A 23,406-nucleotide genomic window follows, 5' to 3' on the forward strand; every position below is an offset into this window, starting at 1 on the left:
GGGGACTAGTGCCTGTGTTGTGGTGTATGAATGAGCCTAGATCTTGTCTCTCTAGTGGGCAGGTCCACGTCTGGTGGTGTGTTTTGGGGTGTCTGTGGACTTATTATGATTTTAGGCAGCCTCTCTGCTAGTGGGTGGGGTTGTGTTCCTGTTTTGCTATATGGTTGGCATAGGTTGTCCAGCACTGTAGCTTGCTGGTCGTTGAGCGAAGCTGGGTGCTGGTGTTGAGATGGAGATCTCTGGGAGATTTTCGCCGTTTGATATTATGTGGGGCTGGGAGGTCTCTTCTTGACGAGTGTTCTGAAGTTGGCTCTCCCACCTCAGAGGCAGAGTCCTGACTCCTGGCTGGAGCAGCAAGAGCCTTTCATCCACTCGGCTCAGAATAAAAGGGAGAGAAAGTAGAGAGAATTAGTATAAGTAGGAGGAAATAGGAAAGAAAGAAAGAAAGAAAGAAAGAGAGGAGGGAAGGAAGGAAGGAGGGAAGGAAGAAAGAAAGAAAGAAGAAAAGAAAGGAAGAAGGCAAGAAGGAAAGAAAGGAGGGAGGGAGGGAGGAGGGAAGGAAGGAAGGAATGAGGGAAGGAAGGAAAAAATACAGAAAGAAAGAAGATACAGTAAAATAAAATAAAGTATAATAAAGTTATTGAATTAAAAAATAATTATTTAGAGGAAAAAAAAAACGGGAAGGATAGAACCTTAGGACAAATGGTGGAAGCAAAGTTATAGAGACAAAATCTTACATAGAAGCATACACATATACCCTCACACAGAAAGAGGTAAAGGAAAAAATCATAAAACTTGCACTCCAAGTCCACCTCCTCAATTTGGGATGATTCGTTGTCTAAAGGAGGGAAGGAAGGAAAGAAAGATAGAAAGAAGGTAAAGTATAGTAGAGTTATTTAAATTAAAATTAATTTTTAAGAAAAAAATTTTAAAAAAAAACAATGGACGCACAGAACGCTAGGCCAAATGGTGGAAGCAAACAAGACAAGATCTCACACAGAAGCATACACATACACATTCACAAAAAGAGGAAAAGGGGAAAAAATCATAGATCTTGCTCTAGAAGTCCGCCTCCTCAATTTGGGATGATTCGCTGTCTATTCATGTATTCCACAGAGGCAGGGTACATCAAGTTGATTGTGTAGCTTTAATCCGCTGTTTCTGAGGCTGCTGGGAGAGATTTCCCTTTCTCTTCTTTGTTCTCACAGCTCACAGGGGCTCAGCTTTCGATTTGGCCCTGCCTCTGCGTGTAGGTCGCTGGAGGGCGTCTGTTTTTTGCTCAGACAGGACGGGGTTAAAGGAGCCGCTGACTCGGGGGCTCTGGCGCACTCAGGCCGGGGGCAGGGAGGGGCACGGAGTGCGGGGCGGGCCTGCGGCGGCAGAAGTCGGCGTGACGTTGCAGCAGCCTGAGGCCCGCCGTGTGTTCTCCCTGAGAAATTGTCCCTGGATCCCGGGAACCTGGCAGTGGCGGGCTGCACAGGCTCCCCGGAAGAGGGGTGTGGATAGTGACCTGTGCTCGCACACAGGCCCCTTGGTGGCGGCAGCAGCAGCCTTAGCGTCTCCCGCCCGTCTCTGGGGTCCGAGCTTTTAGCCGCGGCTCGCGCCCGTTTCTGGAGTTCCTTTAGGCAGCGCTCTTAAAACCCCTCTCCTCGCGCACCAGGAAACACAGAGGCAAGAAAAGGTCTCTTGCCTCTTGGGTAGGTCCAGACTTTTCCCCGGACTCCCTCCCGGCTAGCCGTGGCGCACTAACCCCTTCGGGCTATGTTCAAGCCGCCAACCCCAGTCCTCTCCCTGAGCTCCGACCGAAACCGAAACCGAGCCTCAGCTCGCAGCCCCGCCCGCCCCCGGCGGGTGAGCACACGAGCCTCTCGGGCTGGTGAGCGCCGGTCGGCGCCGATCCTCTGTGCGGGAATCTCTCCGCTTTGCCCTCCGCGCCCCTGTTGCTGTGCTGTCCTCCGCGGCTCCGAAGCTCCCCGCTCCGCCTCCCGCAATCTCTGCCCGCGAAGGGGCTCCTAGTGTGTGGAGACCTTTCCTCCTTCACGGCTCCCTCCCACTGGTGCAGGTACCGTCCTTATCCTTTTGTCTCTGTTTATTCTTTTTTCTCTTGCCCTACCCAGGTACGTGGGGAGTTTCTTGCCTTTTGGGAGGTCTGAGGTCTTCTGCCAGCATTCAGTAGGTGTTCTGTAGGAGTTGTTCCACATGTAGATGTATTTCTGGTTTATTTGTGGGGAGGAAGGTGATCTCCGCGTCTTACTCCTCCGCCATCTTTCCACAACCCCCTCTTACAGTTTCTTGATGTGAGTAAAGTTTGAAACCTTAAGCCTGTATATTTTTTTATATAGGAGTTTTTATTAACTGCATATTGAAAAGTGGCAGCTTTTAATTAATTGATTAATTTTTTTCATTTAATGTATATGGGTTTTTAGTTGGACCCAGTTGAAAGGCCCTTGGAAGAAATAATTTGAGAGAGAACAATTATGTTGATACCTGGTTTTCATTTCATATGATTGAGTTAAATTAATCAGATGGGTCTTTATTCTTTGAGTTTATTATGAAGTAATGTAACTTTATTTAGCATCGTCTTGATAAATGCTAATCTTTTATGGTTTTCTCAACAGGGTTTTCTCCACAGTTAATTGTTCTTAAAATAACTTCAGTTTTTAAATAACTTATCTTTTGTTATTACAAGCTAACATACATCTACAATAGAAGAAGATTGTTAAAGTGCAAAGACTGTAAAAATCACCTCTAATCCTCTACTCACAGTAGTCATCATTAGTATTTTAGTTGATATGCTTTTGGTAAATAAATAAATAAATGTATGTATGTATGTATGGAATGTATGGAATGTATGTGTATTTATTTTTAATTTGGGATCATATTGTGTGTGTGTTTAAGTGAATTCTGCTTTTACACTTAATAATGTTTCAAAATTGTTCCAGGTCATTAAAGATGCTTACATAACATGATTTGTAATGACTGTCAGGTTTTGCATAGTATGGGTATGCCATAATTCATTTCAGCAATCCTCTGTGTTTGGCTGTTCAAAGTATTTGCAATTCTGTGCTGTTGTAAAGCCTTTATCCACTTTAAACTTTCTACTAGCTTGAAAATAGAAAGTGAGAATTGTTCTTCTAAGTTATTTTTATATGGCTTGCTTGATATGTGCTTGTATGCTGTATTTCCAAATTATCAGACATAATCATAAGGTGTATGTGGGTGCTTAAAACCAGGATCAGAGTTTGGTGTAAATCTTTGAATTCTTTTATCAGTTATATTCTGTCTTATGTTCATCTTGTTCTTCATCTTGTTTTCACAGGTAGATAATAAACTCCGTGAATTATCATACCGTGTCTTGATAAACCAACAAAACTAGCCCACCTTTCATAGCATATGTGAACTTGGGCCATGTGTCTCGTATTTTGATTAATGCATGTTAATTGATGCCTTTTGTAAAGATAAAGTGGGTATATGAATATGGAAGAAACTGGACAGGGAAAAATTTGTAAAGCAGAAACCATTTTCTCTCCAGTTTCCTTTTGAGTCTGTCTCTCCCCATTTACCTCCCTACAGATTCCTAGGCAGATTTGAAATAGATAAGCATTTTTCAGTTCTTTTCACTCTTCCCTTTCTTCCTTTAGGTTGTAAGTGTGGTATCTACTATAAAGAAAAATCTAGATCATGGTGAACCTCAAGAAAGATGATTCCCAGTAAGCATCTTATGTATGTGTAGATCTTCCTACTGTCCACCTCTCAGAGAACTTGATTTACTTAAATATTTACCAAGGACTACCATCCTAGTCTCTCTTTAATACCTGGGTACATCAAACTCCCTGATGTGCTGACAAATAAGCTATTTCCTCTGCCTGGAAGATTTCATCCTGTTTGTTTGACTTACTCCTTATCCTTCAAGTCTCTGCTTTAATGTTACTGCCTGAGAGGCCTTCTCAAGAACCCCCATTATTTTCTGTCACATCACCCTGTTCATGACTTTCATATTACTGTTTCAATTTGTATATAGACATATAAGCATTTACCATATGGGCGTATAGACATTACCATACAAATGGCTCACCCCTACCTTAAGTTCTTGAAGGCAGGGAACTTGATGCTTTTGTTCAACATTCTGTGCTTATCTCCAGAGCAGAGGACCTGATGGAAGTTTGTAACTTACAACAGCAAATTAAGTAATATATATTTATGTTGAAAGTATATAAGTACTAGGGAAAAGTGACTAAGGGCATGAATCATTCTTTTCTCCAGCTTCCTTTTGAGTGTCACTCCCTTCCCCTTGCTCCCCATTTACTCCCCAAAGCTCCTGAACAAAATTGCAGAGTATACAAGCATTTGTTTTCTGTTCTATTACCCTTCCACATTAGAAGTCCTGTCAATAAATATAAATATTCATTGAATGGTTAAATGCTAGGTTTTGTCAACCATTCATAGCTCTAGCACTCAAGAAGCTTCTGGTCTAGTAGGGCAGATACAATTAAGGAGCAAAGAACTGTGACTTGTGGTGATCATGGAAGTCTATCTGTTCCCAGGGATAGCTATCCAGTTTGAGTTCCTTTTCTCTGCTGTTCCTAGTCTATATACAGTGTAGCAAGTTGGCCTACTTTTAGTTCTGTCCTTGGTACTTGTATTGAACACCTACTAATCTGAGGCATCTTCCTCAAGCACGTATATGTCCTCCCATTAAATCTGATATACATGATTAGTACTCCAAGCAGTTTCCTGGGCATGTTCTTATTTGGTTCTTACACAGATTCTTTTATTTAAGTAGCTTGTAAAACCCCTTGCTATTTAATTCTTGGAGAAGTTAGAGCTCAATAATTATGCTATTATATCTGTGACAGTGGGCTTCTCTTCCAAGCTCTATACGATTTCTTGTGAATTCTGTAGAAACTTAGGTTCCTTAAAAAGAGAGAATGACTCTTTTACTGATATCTTGACCTAGCTGCTTTCTAGGATGGGCACCCTAGTGAGGATTATCTCTTCACAAGCAATTTGAAACAGATTGTACTAGTTTTACCCTGCTGTTTAACAGAATGCAGATTTTCTCATTTGGGAGATCTAGGTCAGACCCCAAATGAAATATAAACTGTTCAAGTTCATTTGTTGGTCTTCATTATCTATAGACATTCTCAAACTGGAGACAAGTGGAAACTGCTTAGGACTGGTGAAAACCACCCAAGTCTGTCTACATAGTCATCAGCACCTATAGAGATGAAGTGACATAGATTATGGGCTAATAACAGCTGCTTACAGTTTGCATAGTGCTTTATAGTTCTCTAAAATTTTTAGTAAAAATTTTCATCTAATATTTAATTATTTAATCTGCATTTAGTCTTTAAAGTAAAAGGCCTTATTGTCTGAAGAACTGAAATGGGTGGCTGGAGTGTAATATATCAGTTGGAGAGTTGTAAGAGCTTATTTTGGAGGGGAAGGCAAGGCCTAATCATTTAGGAATTGTGATAGCTAATTCTAGACTTTACCTAATACCTAAAGTCCAGTCAAGAGCTGGCTTTGCCATCTTCAAATTCTCTCCCCTTGCTCTTCTGCAATTGAGCAATCAACTGTATGCTTAGATTGTCCAGTAAATGCTGTGCTAGCTAGTCTCCAAAGGTGACCCTCAATGAAATATGCCTCCTGGTACTCACGCTTCCATGTTGGATCTGCAGTAGCTCTGTGACTCATTTTAACTAACATGATGCAGCTGAACTGATGCTATGCCTGTTCCAGGGCTAAACTTTAAGACAACTTGAAAGCTTCTGTTTTTTGCACTTTCGGGGAATAATGATCCACCATGTAAGAAGTCCAGCTACCTAGTTGGAGTGAATATGTTGAAAGACTACCTGGAGAGGGAGCAGCACTGAGAGTACCTTCAGAAAGAGAGGCCCCACCACTCTGGTTTCCCACCTGCGCCCATCCTTGCCCATGAAGGCGTTGGAAATGTGAGTGAAGCTATCTTGGACATTCCAGCTCCAGCTACCACATGACAACAGTCTCATGAGAGACTGTTAGACTAAGAGAAAAAAAATATCCAGATGTCCTCAAGAAAATGCCTTCTTGAAGTCTCCAAGAACCATGAAAAATATTAAAATGAGTGGTGTTTTAAGGCACTGAGTTTTGTGGTGCTTTGTTACATAGTATCAGATAAATAGCACAAGTAGCTAGGGGACATTTTGAGTGGTAACTTTCTAGTGCAACAGAAATTATAAAACTGATTCAAGCAGAGAAATAATCTAGAAATTCTGCTGTCAATCTCAAGAGTCTGGTGTGAGACAAACTTGTAAACAAACAGTCATAGCATAAGTGGTACGTCTCATTCTGCAGTTGCTTTTGCATTCAACAGTGTCATAGTGATGTTTCCTATCGGGGTATATGGATTTTTCTTTCTTTTTGATTATAGTGTTTCTTAGTGTGTGTGCCATAGTTTACTTAATAGTTCACTTAATAGTTCCCACTATTGATAGACATTTACATTCTTTTATGTCTAAGTTTTCCATATTGCAAACAATGATGCACAAATATGAATATATCTCAGGTAATTTAAACTTGTACTCCAAAATGGCTTTACCAGTTTATGGTACTACCATCCTTGACCATGCATTCTTTGGTTGCTATTTGTAAGGTTGAGAATGGTCATCTTTTACTATTCAAACACAGAAGGTAAGAATATGCTATATAGGAAGTAATATTTATTGGCAGCAAACATGAATTCTGGAATTAGTGAAATGACTTTAGAAAATTTTCGATTATTTAGTAAGGGAGAGAAAAATGCCCAACACATTCTGCCACATCGAAACTCAATATGCTATTGTCAGTTTTTTCCTCAAAGGAAACTAGTGGAGAATCAACTACCGTATCATAAATATGAAACTTGTGTTTAAAAAATTACAGAAGTTAATTAGACTTAAATCTTTTACTATGAATGCATTAATAGAGGAGATAGCAAAGACTGATAGAAGAAGTATGGACTTTATAGACCTGGGGTTTAAATCCTAGCTCTGCCACTTCAGTGTGGTAGTTGATGTGATATGACCCTTTATATTTTTATTCATTTAAAAAACTAGTTTGGAACATGTGGCAAAATGAGTGAGAATATAATTCTTTAAAGACTGTATGGAATAATACTACCTATCATATTTTGCATCCATTATCCTATTTGAATTTCGCTAGCAGAAATAGAAATTAATACTTCTTTTTGTACACGAGGGTTCAAAAATGACAGAATTTGAAAATGGAGTGCTAGGGTTAAAACCCAGGTCTAATGGCTCCTAGTCTATCACTCTTTCTTTCCATGTTAGTGTATTTGTCTAATGTTCCACCAGAGCCAGCAGAATGTTTATAGTCCCTGCTTTGTGTGAGTAATAGTGCTAAACACTTTTTGTTGCCTCATCCATTTTCATTTAGAGATTAACTCAAGTGAAAAGGAATTTGTTATTCAGAAGAAAGCTAAGCTGATAATATTTTTATATTACAGTGATCCTCAGACTTTTTGTATGAAGCTACTATTTTCATTTCTGAAAGAGTATGACCATGTAGTTGTGATAAGAGTCCCTTAGTTGAGGAATATAAAGAATATTGACGAAGATTTTTAGTTCTGTGAGAGAGATAATAATTGGTCGAAGTGTTTGGCATCCTTGTAGGAATACCATCATAACTTGTGTAATGGAAATGAAGACAAATCATAAAGACAAGCTACCATTGAAGTCCTTAATGCTCAATTTTGCTTTATGCTATGAATTTGTTTAGAAAGAAAGAAGGGATTTGATACATGAATAATGCTGATGTTTAAAATTACACTAAGACAAAATCTAGTTTCAGTTTGAGGACCTTGGAATTTATCTTGAATTCTCTGTATATTTGAAGGGTCAATGTATTATTTAATTTGTGAAACCAAGGGTAGGTTAGTATGTAAGACCTTCAGAGGGCTGTACCAACTGCAAACTCTAGAAATTCTTTTACCGCTGGTTCTTTTATTACTGTTAATTATTTCATTACTCCTTAAAAGTAAAGCGTACATGCACACCTATGTACTTAAGTCTTAGAGTAGTAAATTATAGGCTCCAGAGAAATGCCTTATGTATGTAACTGTTTGTGATTTTTCATATTGAGATGTGAAAAAAATAGAAGTTTATTTCCAGTTTGAAGAACTATCATTATAATTCCCTCCCTTTGTAATAATCAAAATGCAAGAAATATAGAACATGGAGATACTTTCAGGAAAGGCTTCATTATTTTTTAGCATGTTTAGATGGCAGATTGTAGGCCATTTAAAATTTTTTGTTTTACTGTAAAAACTATGATGATTAGTCTCTAGCCAAGTCCATTTCTTATCTTGATAGTTGTGTGTGGATTCTGTTGTGTATAGGAATGTATCAAATGTGAAGGTGACATAACACTTCTTTTTTTGATTTTTTAGATTTTTTTAAAGGTTTTATTTTTGTTGAACAGTTTTACATTCACAGCAGTACTAAGAGGAAGGTACAGATATTTCTCATATACACTCTGCCCCAGCACATGCATAGCCTCCCCTATTGTCAACACCTCTCACCACAGTGGTACATTTGTTACAATTTGTTACAATTGATGAACCTATACTGACAACTCATAATCACCCAAAGACCATATACCTCAGTGTTCTCTCTTGGTATTGTACATTCTATGGGCTTTGACAAATGTTTAATGTCATTTGTCCATCATTATAGTATGATACAGAGTAGTTTTACTGCCCTAAAAATCTTCTGTGCTCCATTTATACATCCCTTCTTCCCCCCCAACCCTAGGCAACTAGTTATCTTTTTATTATCTCCATAGTTTTATCAATACCTTTTCTTTAGTTGTAATCATACTGTACCTAGCCTTTTCAGATTGACCTCTTTCACTTAGCAATGTGCAAGTAATGTGTACTTAAGGTTCCTCCCTGTCTTTTCATTGATTGATACCTCCTTTCCTTTTAGCACTGCATAACATTGTTTGAATGTATTCATTTATCCATTCACTTGGTGAAGGCCATCTGAATTGCTTCCAAGTTATAGTTATTATAAATAAAGTCGCTATAAATATCCATGTGCAGTCTTTTGTGTGGGCATTAAGTATTCAACTCCTTTGGGTAAATACCAAGGAGGACAATTCCTGGACTGTATGGTAAGAGTATGTTTAGTTTTGTAAGAAACTGCCACACTGACTTCCAGAATGGCTCTATATTTTGCATTCCCACCAGCAATTAATGAGAGTTCCTGTAGCTCTACATCCTCACCTGCATTTGGTGTTGTCAGTGTTCCAAATCTTGGTCATTCTGATAAGTGTTTAGTGATTTCTCATTGTTTTAATTTGCATTTCCCTGATGGCATATGATGTGGAGCATCTTTTCACATGCTTATTTGCCATCCATATCTCTTCTTTCGTGAGTTGTTTATTAAGATCTTTGGCCCATTTTTTAAATCAGGTTGCTTATTTTCTTATTGTTGAGTTTTAAGAGTTCTTTGTATATTTTGGCCAACATTCCTTTATCATATGTGCCTTTTGCAAATATTTTCTCCCGGTGCATGGCTTGTTTTCTCATTCTCGTAGTCTTTCACAGAGCAGAATTTTTTAATTTTAATGAAGTCCAGCTTATTAATGATTTCTTTCATGGATTATGCCTTTGGTGTTGTATCTAAAAAGTTGTCACCATACCCAAGGTCATTTAGGTTTTCTCCTATGTTATCTTCTAGGAGTTTTGTATTTTGCGATTTACATTTAGGTCTGTGATTCATTTTGAGTTAATTTTTGTGAAGGGTGTAAGGTCTTTGTCTATATGTATTTGTTTGCATGTGCATGTCCAGTTATCCCGGCGATATTTGAAAAGACTCTCTGCTCCATTTTATTGCCTCTGCTTCTTGGTCAGAGATCATTGACTCTATTTATGTGGACTCTTTCTGGACTCCATTCTGTTCCATTGATCCATTTATCTATTCTTTTGCCAGTACCACAATGTTTTGATTACAGTAGCTGTATATTAAGTCTTATAGTTGGGTAATATATAGCTTCCAGTTTTGTTCTTCAGTACTGTGTTGGCTATTATGGATCCTTTACCTTTCCATATAAACTTTAGAATCAGTTTGTTGATATCTACAAAATAACATGCTGGGATTTGTTTTGTTTTGTTTTGTTTTTTTGTTTTTGGAGTAGGATTGCTTTGAATCTATAAATCAAGTTGGGAAGTACTGACATCTTGACAATATTGAGTCATCTTACCCTGAATGGAGTATCTGCCCATTAATTTACTTCTTCTTTGATTTTGCTCATCAGAGTTTTTTAGTTTTCATCACATAGATCTTGTACATATTTTGTTAGATTTATACCAATTTCATTTTTGGGAGGCACTAATGTAAGTGATACTGTGTTTTGGTATTATGTTTTTAATTTCAAATTTTACTTATTGATTGCTGGTAACAATATATAAGAAAGAGATTGACTTTTATATATGAACCTTGTATCCTCCTTGCTGTACTTGCTTATTAGTTCCAGGAGCTTTTTGTCCATTTAAAAATATTTTCTACATAAATGATCATGTCACCTTTGAATAAAGAAAGTATTATTTATTTCTTCCCAATCTGTATTTCATTTATTTCCTTTTTCTTTGCATTAGCTAGTACTTCCAGTGTCATGTTGATGATCATTACCATTCTTTATCCTCCTTTCTGTGAGATCTGTCTCTTAAAATTTTCTCCATTATGTATTTTTTGCAGCTCACCAAAGCTCATCGACAAGGTCACATGGTGAAAGTAGATTGGCTGGACAGATTGACATTTAGAGAAATAGAAATGATAAATGAGGTGGGTTGTATCCTTCTTTTTTATTTCAAAATATTTTCTCCAGAATTTTAACTGAAAAAATTTTTAGAAGAGCTATTTATTGCCAGGTATCTCTCAAATGTGGGAGCATTGAGGATTACCTCTAGTTGTGACGTTTATGCTAATAAAAGGAAAGCTTATGATATCTACCTTTCTTATATTTTAGTGTTCTCTTGAACCCCGAAATAGGTAGTGGATATCATAAGTGTACTAAATATCATATAAGTGAAGCCCATGTTAAGCTTGATGCCTCACTTGTATGTTCTCTCTTTCTCCATATGGCAGTTTATGTCCAAGTTGATTGGATAACTCTGTCAACATAGTGTCAAAACAACCTCTTCACTTCAGTTACCTTAAGTCATCAATAGCAATTCCTCTCCCCAATTAAGATATTCCTTGTCTTATTTAGTACATATAGGGCTGTGCACACTTAATGAGGTTACATGGTTCAAGTAATTCGTGTGCTTTCTTGATCTTGTGTATTGGTCCAGAATATGTTCAATGAAAAGGTGGCTTCAATGAAACTCTTTACAAAAGTTAGAACGACAAAAAAATTTTTTATGTACACTAGCACTGAAATACTAGATGTTTGGCCTTATACTGTATGTCTAGAGAGCAGAAATAATGCTTATATATTAATCACATTAAGAGAGAGGAATAGCAATTTTGTGAAATGCATAGCTTATAGTGATCACCACATGGCACAACTGACTTGATTTGTGTTCTTTCAACAGTTTTCAGCAGGTGGAAAGAGAGAAATTTGTCATTTTACAGTGAACACTTAGAAAAATTAAATTTTGACATTGTTCATTTTTTAAAAACAAATTAGTAGTGTCTAACAACATTTATATTCAGTATGAATACTGGGCATCTTTTCTAAATGTATTCATAATACATTCTTATATACTGAAACTGGAAGAAAATTTTACTTTTTTGAATTTGGATAATAGTCACATTCCAAAAATAGTTTAATCAAAATGCTTTTTTCTTTTTCCTACTTTTAATTAAAAAATATTTTTAAGTTTTCTATTCTTCAACTTAGATACCCCTGGGTTTAGAAAATGTAACATTAGAGCATACTTTGCCCAGCCTTTTTCACTCACTCTATCTGCACTCTTTAAAAGATAGGAGGCTATCTATTATCATAATAGATTATAATATGCTTCATAAAGCTGAACAGTTTAAGTGACCTCCTTAGATCTTTATGATTATATACATATAGATTTAAAGCCATTTTTCAAACTGTTTTGGGTCAGGACTAATCACCCTTTTAAATTTCATTTTATTTTCACTTCATTATTAACATAATATTTGCTTTTTTAAGGGGGCACATTTATACACACAGTCAGCATTTTATATGTTGGGGAAGAAGTACCTATTCCCAGTGTATTTAAAGTGTATTGATAAAACTTTACAAATGATTACAAGTTATTTTAAGACCGTTTATAAATTGTGAAAAACTTGTAAATGTTGTATCTGTTAAGCTCAAATGACCTCTGTCCTTAGTTACATACACTTTGTTTTACTTTTGTTTTTTGTTATACTTATATTAATTTCTACAGTTAGATTAGTCCATATGGTTTAAGGGTGAACTGTTCTTTGCTTAAAATTATTAGAAATACAAATTTTTTTTAATAAAATAAATCTCCTGCAAATGTATATGAAATACCTTTAAAATGTTATATAATAGAATTCATACTACTGTCATTAAGTTTGAGGAGGGAGTTATAAGTGAGTAGTCATTAAGTTTGAGGAGGGAGTTATAAGTGAGTAGTAGACACTTCTGGATAAAACAGTAGTGCTGTATATAATGAAATAGTGGTGCTGTGTAAAACAGTGCATTTATAATAATGAAATAAAAATTTGTTACATTTTAAATTATATTTGATAGAATCCATGTATTACTGAATTGGGAATAATGATACAAACTGATGTTGAAGAAAATCATTTTTCATAAAAAATCTTGTTTTTTTCTTTTAGAGTGAAAAACGAAGTTCTAATTTCATGTACTTGATGGTTGAGTTTCGATGTGTCAAGTGTGATGATAAGGAATATGGTATTGTTTATTATGAAAAGGTATTTTCCTTGGAACTGTTTATGGTGTCTAAAGTAGAAGGGAGGGGAAACATTAAAAACAATTTACCGTTTTTCCTGCTGGGGTGAATTCTTTGGCTGCAGAATGGCAGCAGACAGCTGTCAGCAGCAGCTGTTTGTATATACACAAATCAAATCATATAGCTACAACAAGATTATAAAAGCTGATCACTCATGTAATGCAGTTCTGGGTTATAAAATTCAATAAATATGCAAGAGATTAAAAACTTTTTGATTAATTGTTCTGTAAATTGGCAAGTAAGACATTAAAGCAGTAGCTTCATTAAGAATTAGTGTCCATTTGAAAAGTAAAAAGAGGGAATCATATTTTTTATGTGGTAGGCTATTGAATGGTAAGGGTATGTTTGTTATTTGAGTGTGTATGTAATGTGTTGGAATTGTATATGTAACAATTCCAACATAAGTATGCTTATGAAATACCTTATAAATGTTCATTTATATAATATATGCAGAATTAAGAAAACCATGTTATCAGTAGGCTGAGTGGTAATGAATATGAAGTTATGAATTTGATCTGGTCTGTTCATTACCAAAAGAAAGTATTGTATATTTGATATCTAGCTACTTGAAAAATATCTGTGCCTTAAATGCTTATTTATGGATCTTCATTTTAGTACTACAGAAATAATAGTATGCATAGTTCAAAACCACATAAATTAGGTACCTTCTGTTATTTTGGAAGTACTGAGATAAGTGCTTATGAGGACAGTGCGAATCAGAATCAGTGTGAATGAGGACGGACTTTTGATACATGGCATAATAGAATAATATTTCTTCTAGCATAGAGCTAAGCTCTATGCAGTTAATTTGTTCATTAGAAGCAGCACTTTAAATTACCTTTACACATTAGTGTTATTTATTAAAGTTGTCACAAGTGATTTTTTAAAAATATATGTTTTATAACTATTAAATTACTATTTGAAAGGTGTTTTCATAATGAAGGTTTAGGGTTTGTATAGTTAATTTGTGATCATTTTTCTGGTACTTTTCAAGTTAATGTATTTTTCCCTTTAGCTTGTACCCCTTCCTAAAGTAAAAGGTTAGGAAAAGTTAACTTGTTTCAGTTTTTTATTTTATAAATAGTACTCTGTGGGGGAAAAAAAAAGATAAGAACATAGACTATTTAATATTGTTTGCTAATTCATTAGACTACGTTAAAAAGGGAAATGTAGGTGAGTGAAATTGTTTTGTTACAAATACATCTTAATAAAATCACTTTTCACATTTTTACTATATATAATTTCATTAAAAGCAATATTTCCTGCCCATATGGAGTTTATATTGCAGAAACATGCTAATGGTGATGGTACTTTCAATCATTAGAGACTTGAAGGATCTTTTGAAAGACAGCTTTGTTGATAGATGAAATAATAACAGAATAGAAATTAGAAGAATTTCAAGTATTTTTGAAAAGGTTCTTGACCCCTTTCTACTGCTTCTTGAAAATTGCCCATAAATTATTGCCTGTCTACCTACCCTGTCATATTTCCACTTAGTGTAAAGATTGCTGGGCCAGTGTATTGAATCTAATGGAAATAGACTTTCTTGTCACCTGTCTTTTGTGACAGATGGCCTTAGTGAAGATTACTTGTCACAGTTGGGCTGATAAATGTGTTTTCTGATGTTGTGATTGAGAACCAGCTTGTTAAACAATGGCTGTGGGAATATGTGGTTTTCTCTAGGACTCAATTACTGAACCTAAAGTCAAGTCACAATGCTTCCCTTCTTTCAGTCTCTCCTGATTTTGTTGTTCATATCTAAAATTGAAAATATGCTAGCATTTGGAAATTGACAGAAAAACTTGATGCTAGGTGTACAGTTGTGAGGAAATGAATTTCAACCTTAATTAGTTTATCCTTTTCCAGGATGTATGCAGTGACATTTATTATGCAGAATTACCTTTCTTGCCTGAATTGGATAAAAGTAAAAGCCAAAATTCTTCAAAAATGATAATACCAACAAAATAAGACAGATTTATTTCTTAAGAATTGATGGATTGATTCTTGCTATTCAAATTTGCATTGCATTGAGTAAGTATCCTCTGAGAAGCAATGCTGCTGAGTTTCTAGTCATATGTAAGTTTGAGTAATGTTAACCCACATTTAAAATTCTACTTATCTGAGTGGAACTTAATTGTAATAATTTGAAAAATTACCAAAATCCACTTAGTAGTTTTTGCAAATGATGCGACAGATCCATTGTGCCATATTTTAATTATACTCTTTGGTTTCTTGTTCTAAGTTTGAAAATTAGGGCATACGGTTTTGACTCAGTCATTGTAAACAAAGTTTAAAACAAAATCCGGACAGAGACAATCTACTAATTTCCAGACCTCATATCTCTAAAAACTATAATACAGATTTTTTTTTATTGTTAGAGTTTATTTTTCTCAAAATATTTTATCAGCAACAAAAGGTAAAAAATGGATATGTATTTTAAAATATAGTTGAAAGAAGATAATTTTTTAAAGGGAGGAACGATGTTCATTGAAAATTAAAATACATTAGAGTGCACATGATCATGTATGACATTTTAACCATTTGGTTAAAAAAAATTTTTTTTAAACTTGTTATGCTGTAATCCAGGATGGTGATGAGTCATCTCCAATCTTAACAAGCTTTGAGATAGTGAAAGTTCCTGACCCTCAGATGTCTATGGTGAGTCATTGTCAAATTTCTTATGAAAATTATTTTTTCCAGAGTGATTGACTTAGATCCACATCATATACTTTCTTTTTAAAAACTATATCTGTAACTACATTGGTTATTTAAAAGTGATTCATAAATTCACTTCAGCTATTGATATATGTAATCAGGTTCAGATGGAATCTTTACAAAAAATATTAACACCTTCAATAAAGGTCAAGATAGTATAGTGTTGGGGAACCATTTTGTTTGAATTATTGAAAAAACTATGGAATGCAGTCTTGAAGGACTTGGGGTAACAAGCATTTGAAAGATTGTCATCATAACAGAAGGGAAATTTATTTATACCAGAAGATAACACTAAGATCAATGGATGGAAATTTTAGGGAGACTGATTTTGTTGAAAAATAGGGAAGATTATTGTAGCTACTAGAACTATTCAATTTGGATTATGGTGTCTTGGAGGATTTTGATATACCTGCATTGGATTGTTGAGATAATAGCTCTCAGGAATAAGAAAGAGGAAGAATTCCTACTTTGCAGCAGAGATTTAATTTGATGACTTCAGATTTAGAAAGTTCCAGGCAAAAAATCCTTATAGCAACATAATAGATACTGTGATATTTACACTTAGAATTCATTTATATCACTCTGAACTATTTTCTCCTTATTTTATACATTTCTAATTAGATTAATTACCTTCCTAATCAGAACAAAGTAGATAAAAAGTAGTACATGGGAAGATGAGAACATGATGACTGGAGTAAATACAGTTCATTAGAGCAGGAAGTAATGGCTGATTGCCTAACATCAAAGGAAGAAATAGGGGGGAAAAGCGAATAAAAAGTTAGAAAACAAAGGTCACTCGGGAATCTTAGAAACAAACACCTAAGTACCTTCACAGATCCTATGCCTAGCATAATAAAATAAAGTTAATAGATCTAAAATTGACACCGTGGATTGGAAGAATCAACATTGTGAAAATGACTATACTACCCAAAGCAGTCTACAGATTCAATGCAATCCCTATCAAACTATCACTGGCATTTTTCACAGAACTAAAACAAAAAATTTCACAATTTGTATGGAAACACAAAAGACCCCGAATAGCCAAAGCAATCTTGAGAAAGAAAAACGGAGCTAGAGGAATCAGGCTCCCAGACTTCAGACTATACTACAAAGCTACAGTAATCAAGACAGTATGGTACTGGCACAAAAACAGAAAGATAGATCAATGGAACAGGATAGAAAGCCCAGAGATAAACCCATGCACATATGGTCACCTTATCTTTGATAAAGGTGGCAGGAATATACAGTGGAGAAAGGACAGCCTCTTCAATAAGTGGTGCTGGGAAAATTGGATAGGTACATGTAAAAGTATGAGATTAGATCACTCCCTAACACCATACACAAAAATAAGCTCAAAATGGATTAAAGACCTAAATGTAAGGCCAGAAACTATCAAACTCTTAGAGGAAAACATAGGCAGAACACTCTATGACATAAATCACAGCAAGATCCTTTTTGACCCACCTCCTAGAGAAATGGAAATAAAAACAAAAATAAACAAATGGGACCTAATGAAACTTCAAAGCTTTTGCAGAGCAAAGGAAACCATAAATAAGACCAAAAGACAACCCTCAGAATGGGAGAAAATATTTGCAAATGAAGCAACTGACAAAGGATTAATCTCCAAAATTTACAAGCAGCTCATGCAGCTCAATATCAAGAAAACAAACAGCGCAATCCAAAATTGGGCAGGCAACCTAAATAGACATTTCTCTAAAGAAGATATACAGATTGCCAACAAACACATGAAAGAATGCTCAATATCATTAATCATTAGAGAAATGCAAATCAAAACTACAATGCGATATCATCTCACACCGGTCAGAATGGCCATTATCAAGAAATCTACCAACAGTAAATGCTGGAAAGGGTGTGGAGAAAAGGGAACCCTCATACACTGTTGGTGGGAATGTAAATTGATACAGCCACTATGGAAAACAGTATGGAGGTTCCTTAAAACAACTAAAAATAAAACTACCATACGACCCAGCAGTCCCACTACTGGGCATGTACCCTGAGAAAACCATAATTCAAAAATAGTCATGTACCACAATGTTCATTGCAGCTCTATTTACAATAGCCAGGACATGGAAGCAACCTAAGTGTCCATCGACAGCTGAATGGATAAAGAAGTTGTGACATATATACAGTGGAATTTACTCAGCAATAAAAAGAAACGACACTGAGTTATTTGTAGTGAGGTGGATGGACCTAGAGTCCGTCATACAGATTGAAGTAAGTCAGAAAGAGAAAAACAAATACCGTATGCTAACCCATATATATGGAATCTAAAAAAAAAAAAGAAAAAATGGTCATGAAGAACCTAGGGGCAAGACAGGAATAAAGATGCAGACCTACTAGAGAATGGACTTGAGGACATGAGGAGGGGGAAGGGTAAGCTGGGACAAAGTGAGAGAGTGGTAATGTATATATGGGCATACATACACTCCCAAATGTAAAATGGATAGCTAGTGGGAAGCAGTCGCATAGCACAGGGAGATTAGCTCGGTGCTTTGTGACCAGCTAGAAGGGTGGGATAGGAAGGGTGGGAGGGAGGGAGATGCAAGAGGGAAGAGATATGGGGATATATGTATATGTATAGCTGATTCACTTTGTTATAAAGCAGAAACTAACACACCATTGTAAAGCAATTATACTCCAATAGAAACGTTAAAAAATAAAAATAAAATTAACACTGAATTTTCATTATAAAATCAAAAAGCAATTATCTCCAATAGAAACGTTAAAAAATAAAAATAAAATTAACACTGAATTTTCATTATAAAATCAAATTTTATTTTGTATTCTGGATATTTGAAACACACTAATGGTTAACCTTCCAAATGGTTGAGAGTATTCAAGTTTTGTCATACTGGGACCATATTAACTCCTACCAAAATGTCAGGTAAATGAGATGTCTGTATATTTAGTGTATTTTTTTCTAAAGAAAACGCTTGTCAACAATTATAGGTTTAATATTATGGATGCTGTAATTAAAAAACAAAGATCTAGGACCTCTGTCAACAATTTTTAGTTTTAAATACAATCAAGAAAAAACAAAAGATTAAGGAAAAAACCTACCCTCCTTACCCCCATGTTAAAAAATTTTAATTTGTAGCCATTAGTATTAACTAAACAGAGGAATATATTTTAACAAACATTGAGTGCCGCTAAGCTGGTATATCACTGTATCAGACAGTAAAACAGACTCTACAGTTACAAGTGTGGTACTAGTACATGTATGCAAATGGACTGGTAGAACTGACTAAAAATCCCAGAAATAGATCCAAGTACATAAGTAAATTGATGAAGGTGGCATTTCATCACTGGAGCATAGTGTTGGGGAATGAGCCATTTGGAAAAAGATGAAATTAAATCAAATCCACACATCACACCATACATAAGGAAAAACTCCAAATGAATCAGGGATTTAAATATTATAAAATGAAAGCTTACTAGTACTTTACTGTCAGTGTAAGGAAAGACTTTCTAAAGTTGAGTCAAAATCCAGAAGCAACAAAAGAAATGATTGATAAATTTGACTATGTTAAAAAATTTGCATGGCAAAAACGCTGTTAAGTCAAAAGACAATTGACAAACTGGGAGAAACTGTTTGTGACATACATCACAGACAAAGAACTGAATATCTAATATGTAAAGAACTCTTAAAAACTGAAGAATAAAGGACCAAAAAGCCAAATTAGGAAAAAAACATGAACAGACAATTTGCACATGACAAAGTGAATAAAATAAAGTCTCTTAAGCAAAGACAGTATGTTCAAAACTAATGATTTTGGCCGTAGGTAAAATAGTTAAGCATTTTGGTCATTCATTGTCCCTGCCCTCAGTTACTACTGGCAGTTAAACTCTAAGATGATAATACAATTATATCATGAAGTCACTAGTAGCTCATAGGAAGAGGGAGTGCTTTAATCTGAGTTGCCAGGGGAGATTTTGGAGTGAAGGTGACATTTGAGTGGGTAGAGGGTATAAAACCTTGAATACAATGGAGAGTTAAAACTAGAAACTGGAATGGCATGCTCAAGTGTGCCTGGTGAAGCATAAGTTATGCTTACTTTCCCTATCACCACAAGATACATAGGAGACTAAAGTTGTAACACGAATAAAGTGTTAAATATTATAAACTGGGCTTAAATAAGTACTATTTACTTTTCTATTTCTAAGTGGCTGTTGAAACTGCTTACTGGTGAAATTTACATTGTTGCTTAATTTATAGGAAAATTTAGTTGAGAGCAAACACCACAAACTTGCCCGGAGTTTAAGAAGTGGACCTTCTGACCACGATCTCAAACCTAATGCTGCCACAAGAGATCAACTGAATGTAAGACAATTTATAAAATATTAATTTAAAAATAATTAAGTGGGTATTCTGGTTGCAACTGATGCGATGGCACATCACTTAAAAGTGATTCAGACACAGGTTAATGAACCCTATGTAATTTCAACAACTTCACATTTATGTAGTTTTATATCATTTTGGGGCTTTCAGGAAATATATTAGCCCTAGAGACAGAACTGCAAATAGTATATGCTTTCTTGATATAGTGTTCTTAGAAACTGGCCCTAAGATACATTGCCTGAGCTTCCGCTGACTTAACAAGAGAAATGTTTATCATTTGGGTGTTTTTTTTTTTCTTGTGTGTGTGTTGGGGACTTTTTCCCTCATTTTTATTTTTTTAAAAATGTTTTATACAATTTTTAAGGGTTACTTTGCATTTGCAGTTATTACAAATTATTGTCTCTATTCCCTGTGTTGTACAATCCTTGAGCCTATCTTGCATGCAGTAGTTTGGTGGGGGAGAGCTTTTGTTATTTGGATTTGTTGTGTCTTTGGTTGAAGTAAATTAGCTCTGCAATTACATACTTTTTTTTTTAATATGGAACTTGACTTTTTTTTATCTTATCTTTTTCTCCTCTTATACTCTAATATACTTTTTGAACTGATAAATACAGCAAATTTAAGTCTTACTTGGCTGCATGCATATTCTCCTTGCTTCTATAATTGTTCAATTATAGATATATTTAAATGAATGAAAAATTTTAAATGAAATGGAAATATATAGGAAGATTTTTTTTATTTGACAAAAGTAGTTTTTTTTTTCTTTGTTGTAGATTATTGTGAGTTATCCACCAACCAAGCAACTTACATATGAAGAACAAGATCTTGTATGGAAGTTTAGATATTATCTTACTAATCAAGAAAAAGTGAGTGTTTTGAATATTTTCTTATATCAAATTATCTATAAACTTTGTTGCTAATGAGCAAAATGAAGTACAACTGCTGTAGAAATACAGACTTATTGTCAAACTTGAAAAAAGAAAGGTTTATAGAGTAATATATATTGTTACTCCATTTTTTAAAAATTTAAAACACAAAGACACATGTACCTATTTGTTGATGTATAGACAATGTCTGAATGGGTTAAATCAGAGAGACTTGGGCTCAGTTTCCAGCACTACAACTTATTCTTACTGGGTAAGGTGAGGCAAGTTGCTTTGGAAGCTTTGTTTCCTCGTTTTCCTAATTATGACAACTCTCCTTCACAGGTGAGATAATACAGATGAATAACCTGGTTGGGTACTTAATGCATAGAAGGTGCAGAGTAAATGTTGACTCACTTTATCTTCATTCTTCTCACCTCTTTGAGCCTGGGTGGCCGGCAAAAGATTTATGTTATTTAAAGAACTATAGAATTCTGGAGGAGATGTGGCTAGAGAGGGAGTATGAGAAATGTAATTTGAAATGGTAAATTGAGTTGGTGGAATGGCATCCAGCTTGGCATGAGGATAGAGGCTAGGTCAGAACTAGACGTTTGCTTTCCATAATGAAACTATGGAGTAGATAAAGTTTCTGGAGAGAGAGAATTGGGATGAAGCACTAGACTTGAGTGTAGAGACTTAGTTTTTTTTTTTTTTTTCTTGCGTTATGCGGGCCTCTCACTGTCGTGGCCTCTCCCATTTGCGGAGCACAGGCTCCGGACGCGCAGGCCCAGCGGCCATGGCTCACGGGCCCAGCCGCTCCGCGGCATGTGGGATCCTCCCGAAACGGGGCACGAACCCGCGTCTCCTGCATCGGCAGGCGGACTCTCAAGCACTGCGTCACCAGGGAAGCCCGAGACTTAGTTTTGAGGCTTACTATTTATTACTATTTATTGTCACAAAGAAGCTTTTTGACTGCTTTAGTTTCCTCATATTTAGTATGAGTCCATTAAATTATAGTGAACTTTAAGTCTCTTCTAGTTCATAAAATAGTCGGTAAATTCTTAGAACATAGGTTCAAAGACTGTTAAGGTATAATAATAATAACCAGCATTTATTAAACAACCACTGTGTGTCAGGGATATTTGATATCCCACAACAACCCCACAATATAGGTATTATTGTTACTATTTTACAGATGAGGAAACCTGAGTCTTAGAGAGATTAAGGAACCTGTGCAGAATCAAAGCTTATAAATGCTGCTTCTTGATAGGCTCACATTTATGAGTTAGTAGAGAAGGTAGTCAGTGAAGTCATAGAAAAGAGGATTATACAGAAAATACAGCATCATGCATGCCATAACAGGAATTCTGAAATGCATTGTGGACAAAACAGAAGCATCAGGAAAATTAATATCTGTCAGATACATAATTATGTGAGAATGAATGAATGAATGAATGTTTACAATCTTATGAGATTGTCTTTAGCTACTTTGTTAACTTGTTTTTCTGAAACAATTGTATTTCCTTTAGTCTCTAAAGTAAAGATAAAAATCCAGTTACAGCTCATTTTAACTCTTCAGCTTTTCTTCTTTATCTTTTATTGATGGCTTGGGAAATTCTTTGTAGATGAATCATATTCATTCTCTTTTATATCTATAACAAGAATGAGAGAGGAATTTTAAATTTGCTATAGCTTTTGAGTGTTATTCTCTTTATCCCTGCAAAGAAGGAAAGATTCATCAGCAGAAGCACAGGTTTATGATTTTTGTCTTTTATAAAAACATTGAGTTAGTATTGTGATACTCTGTTAAATGAGTAACCTTGGTCACAGAAATTGCATCTTGAATGCAGCACAGTGCTGTCTAAAAATACGCAGTAAGATATTGAATTAAACTTGTTAGAATGTATAGGTTCAAGAAGCATAGAATAGATTTACAAAGCAGAACTCCCTTAGATAGAAACGCTTCCAAGGAAAACTTTGCTTTAACAAGTCGTCACTTCCCACTGAAATTCAATTACTTCTAGATATGTGCAAAAGAAAAAATGCTCAAGTGATATAAAGTGTGTGAAAAGTTTCATTTAGCTAATTGATTTCAACTTTTTGAAAGGTAAGTGATGAAACTTCACTTCTCAGGACATATTACAGGATTCTTAAGATCACTAGAGTAGAGTGAATGCTGTTTTTTGTCTAGGAAGCACTTTTCAGAAAGCCAAATATATATTGGTCTTGAAGTGACCAAAGGAATTATTAAAATAGCTACATTTGTATCTTTGTAATAATTTAAAATGGGTTTTGTAGAAAATAAATACTCCTGTACCATTGTCCTTTAATTTATTTATAAAAGAAATTCGTTCAGTGCCAGTTTCTCAGGAACTGTGATTTAGGTATTTGACAGTTGAGCCCTAAGACTGAAAAGATTTCCTAGAGAGAAAGCAGTGCTCAGGAAACAAGTTGGTGGAAATTGGTTCTTACAAAGTTGTACTTCTTATTTATTTTTTTAATAAATAAAT

At 35.3% G+C, this 23,406-nt stretch overlaps 1 protein-coding gene across 2 annotated transcripts in view; it reads left to right on the forward strand.

Annotated features, from left to right (window-relative positions):
* PIK3C3 (phosphatidylinositol 3-kinase catalytic subunit type 3) overlaps positions 1–23,406 on the forward strand; it is a 161,886-nt gene that overhangs the window by 48,437 nt on the left and 90,043 nt on the right. For both annotated transcript variants that reach the window (XM_007464169.1, XM_007464170.1), the window contains 5 exons: positions 10,740–10,826; positions 12,825–12,920; positions 15,545–15,616; positions 19,911–20,015; positions 20,807–20,899. In XM_007464169.1, coding sequence (XP_007464231.1) covers positions 10,740–10,826; positions 12,825–12,920; positions 15,545–15,616; positions 19,911–20,015; positions 20,807–20,899 — 453 coding nt within the window. The remainder of the gene's footprint in view (positions 1–10,739; positions 10,827–12,824; positions 12,921–15,544; positions 15,617–19,910; positions 20,016–20,806; positions 20,900–23,406) is intronic.

Source organism: Lipotes vexillifer, unplaced genomic scaffold, assembly GCF_000442215.2.
Source record: "Lipotes vexillifer unplaced genomic scaffold, Lipotes_vexillifer_v1.1 scaffold235, whole genome shotgun sequence".
Lineage (NCBI taxonomy): Eukaryota > Metazoa > Chordata > Mammalia > Artiodactyla > Lipotidae > Lipotes > Lipotes vexillifer.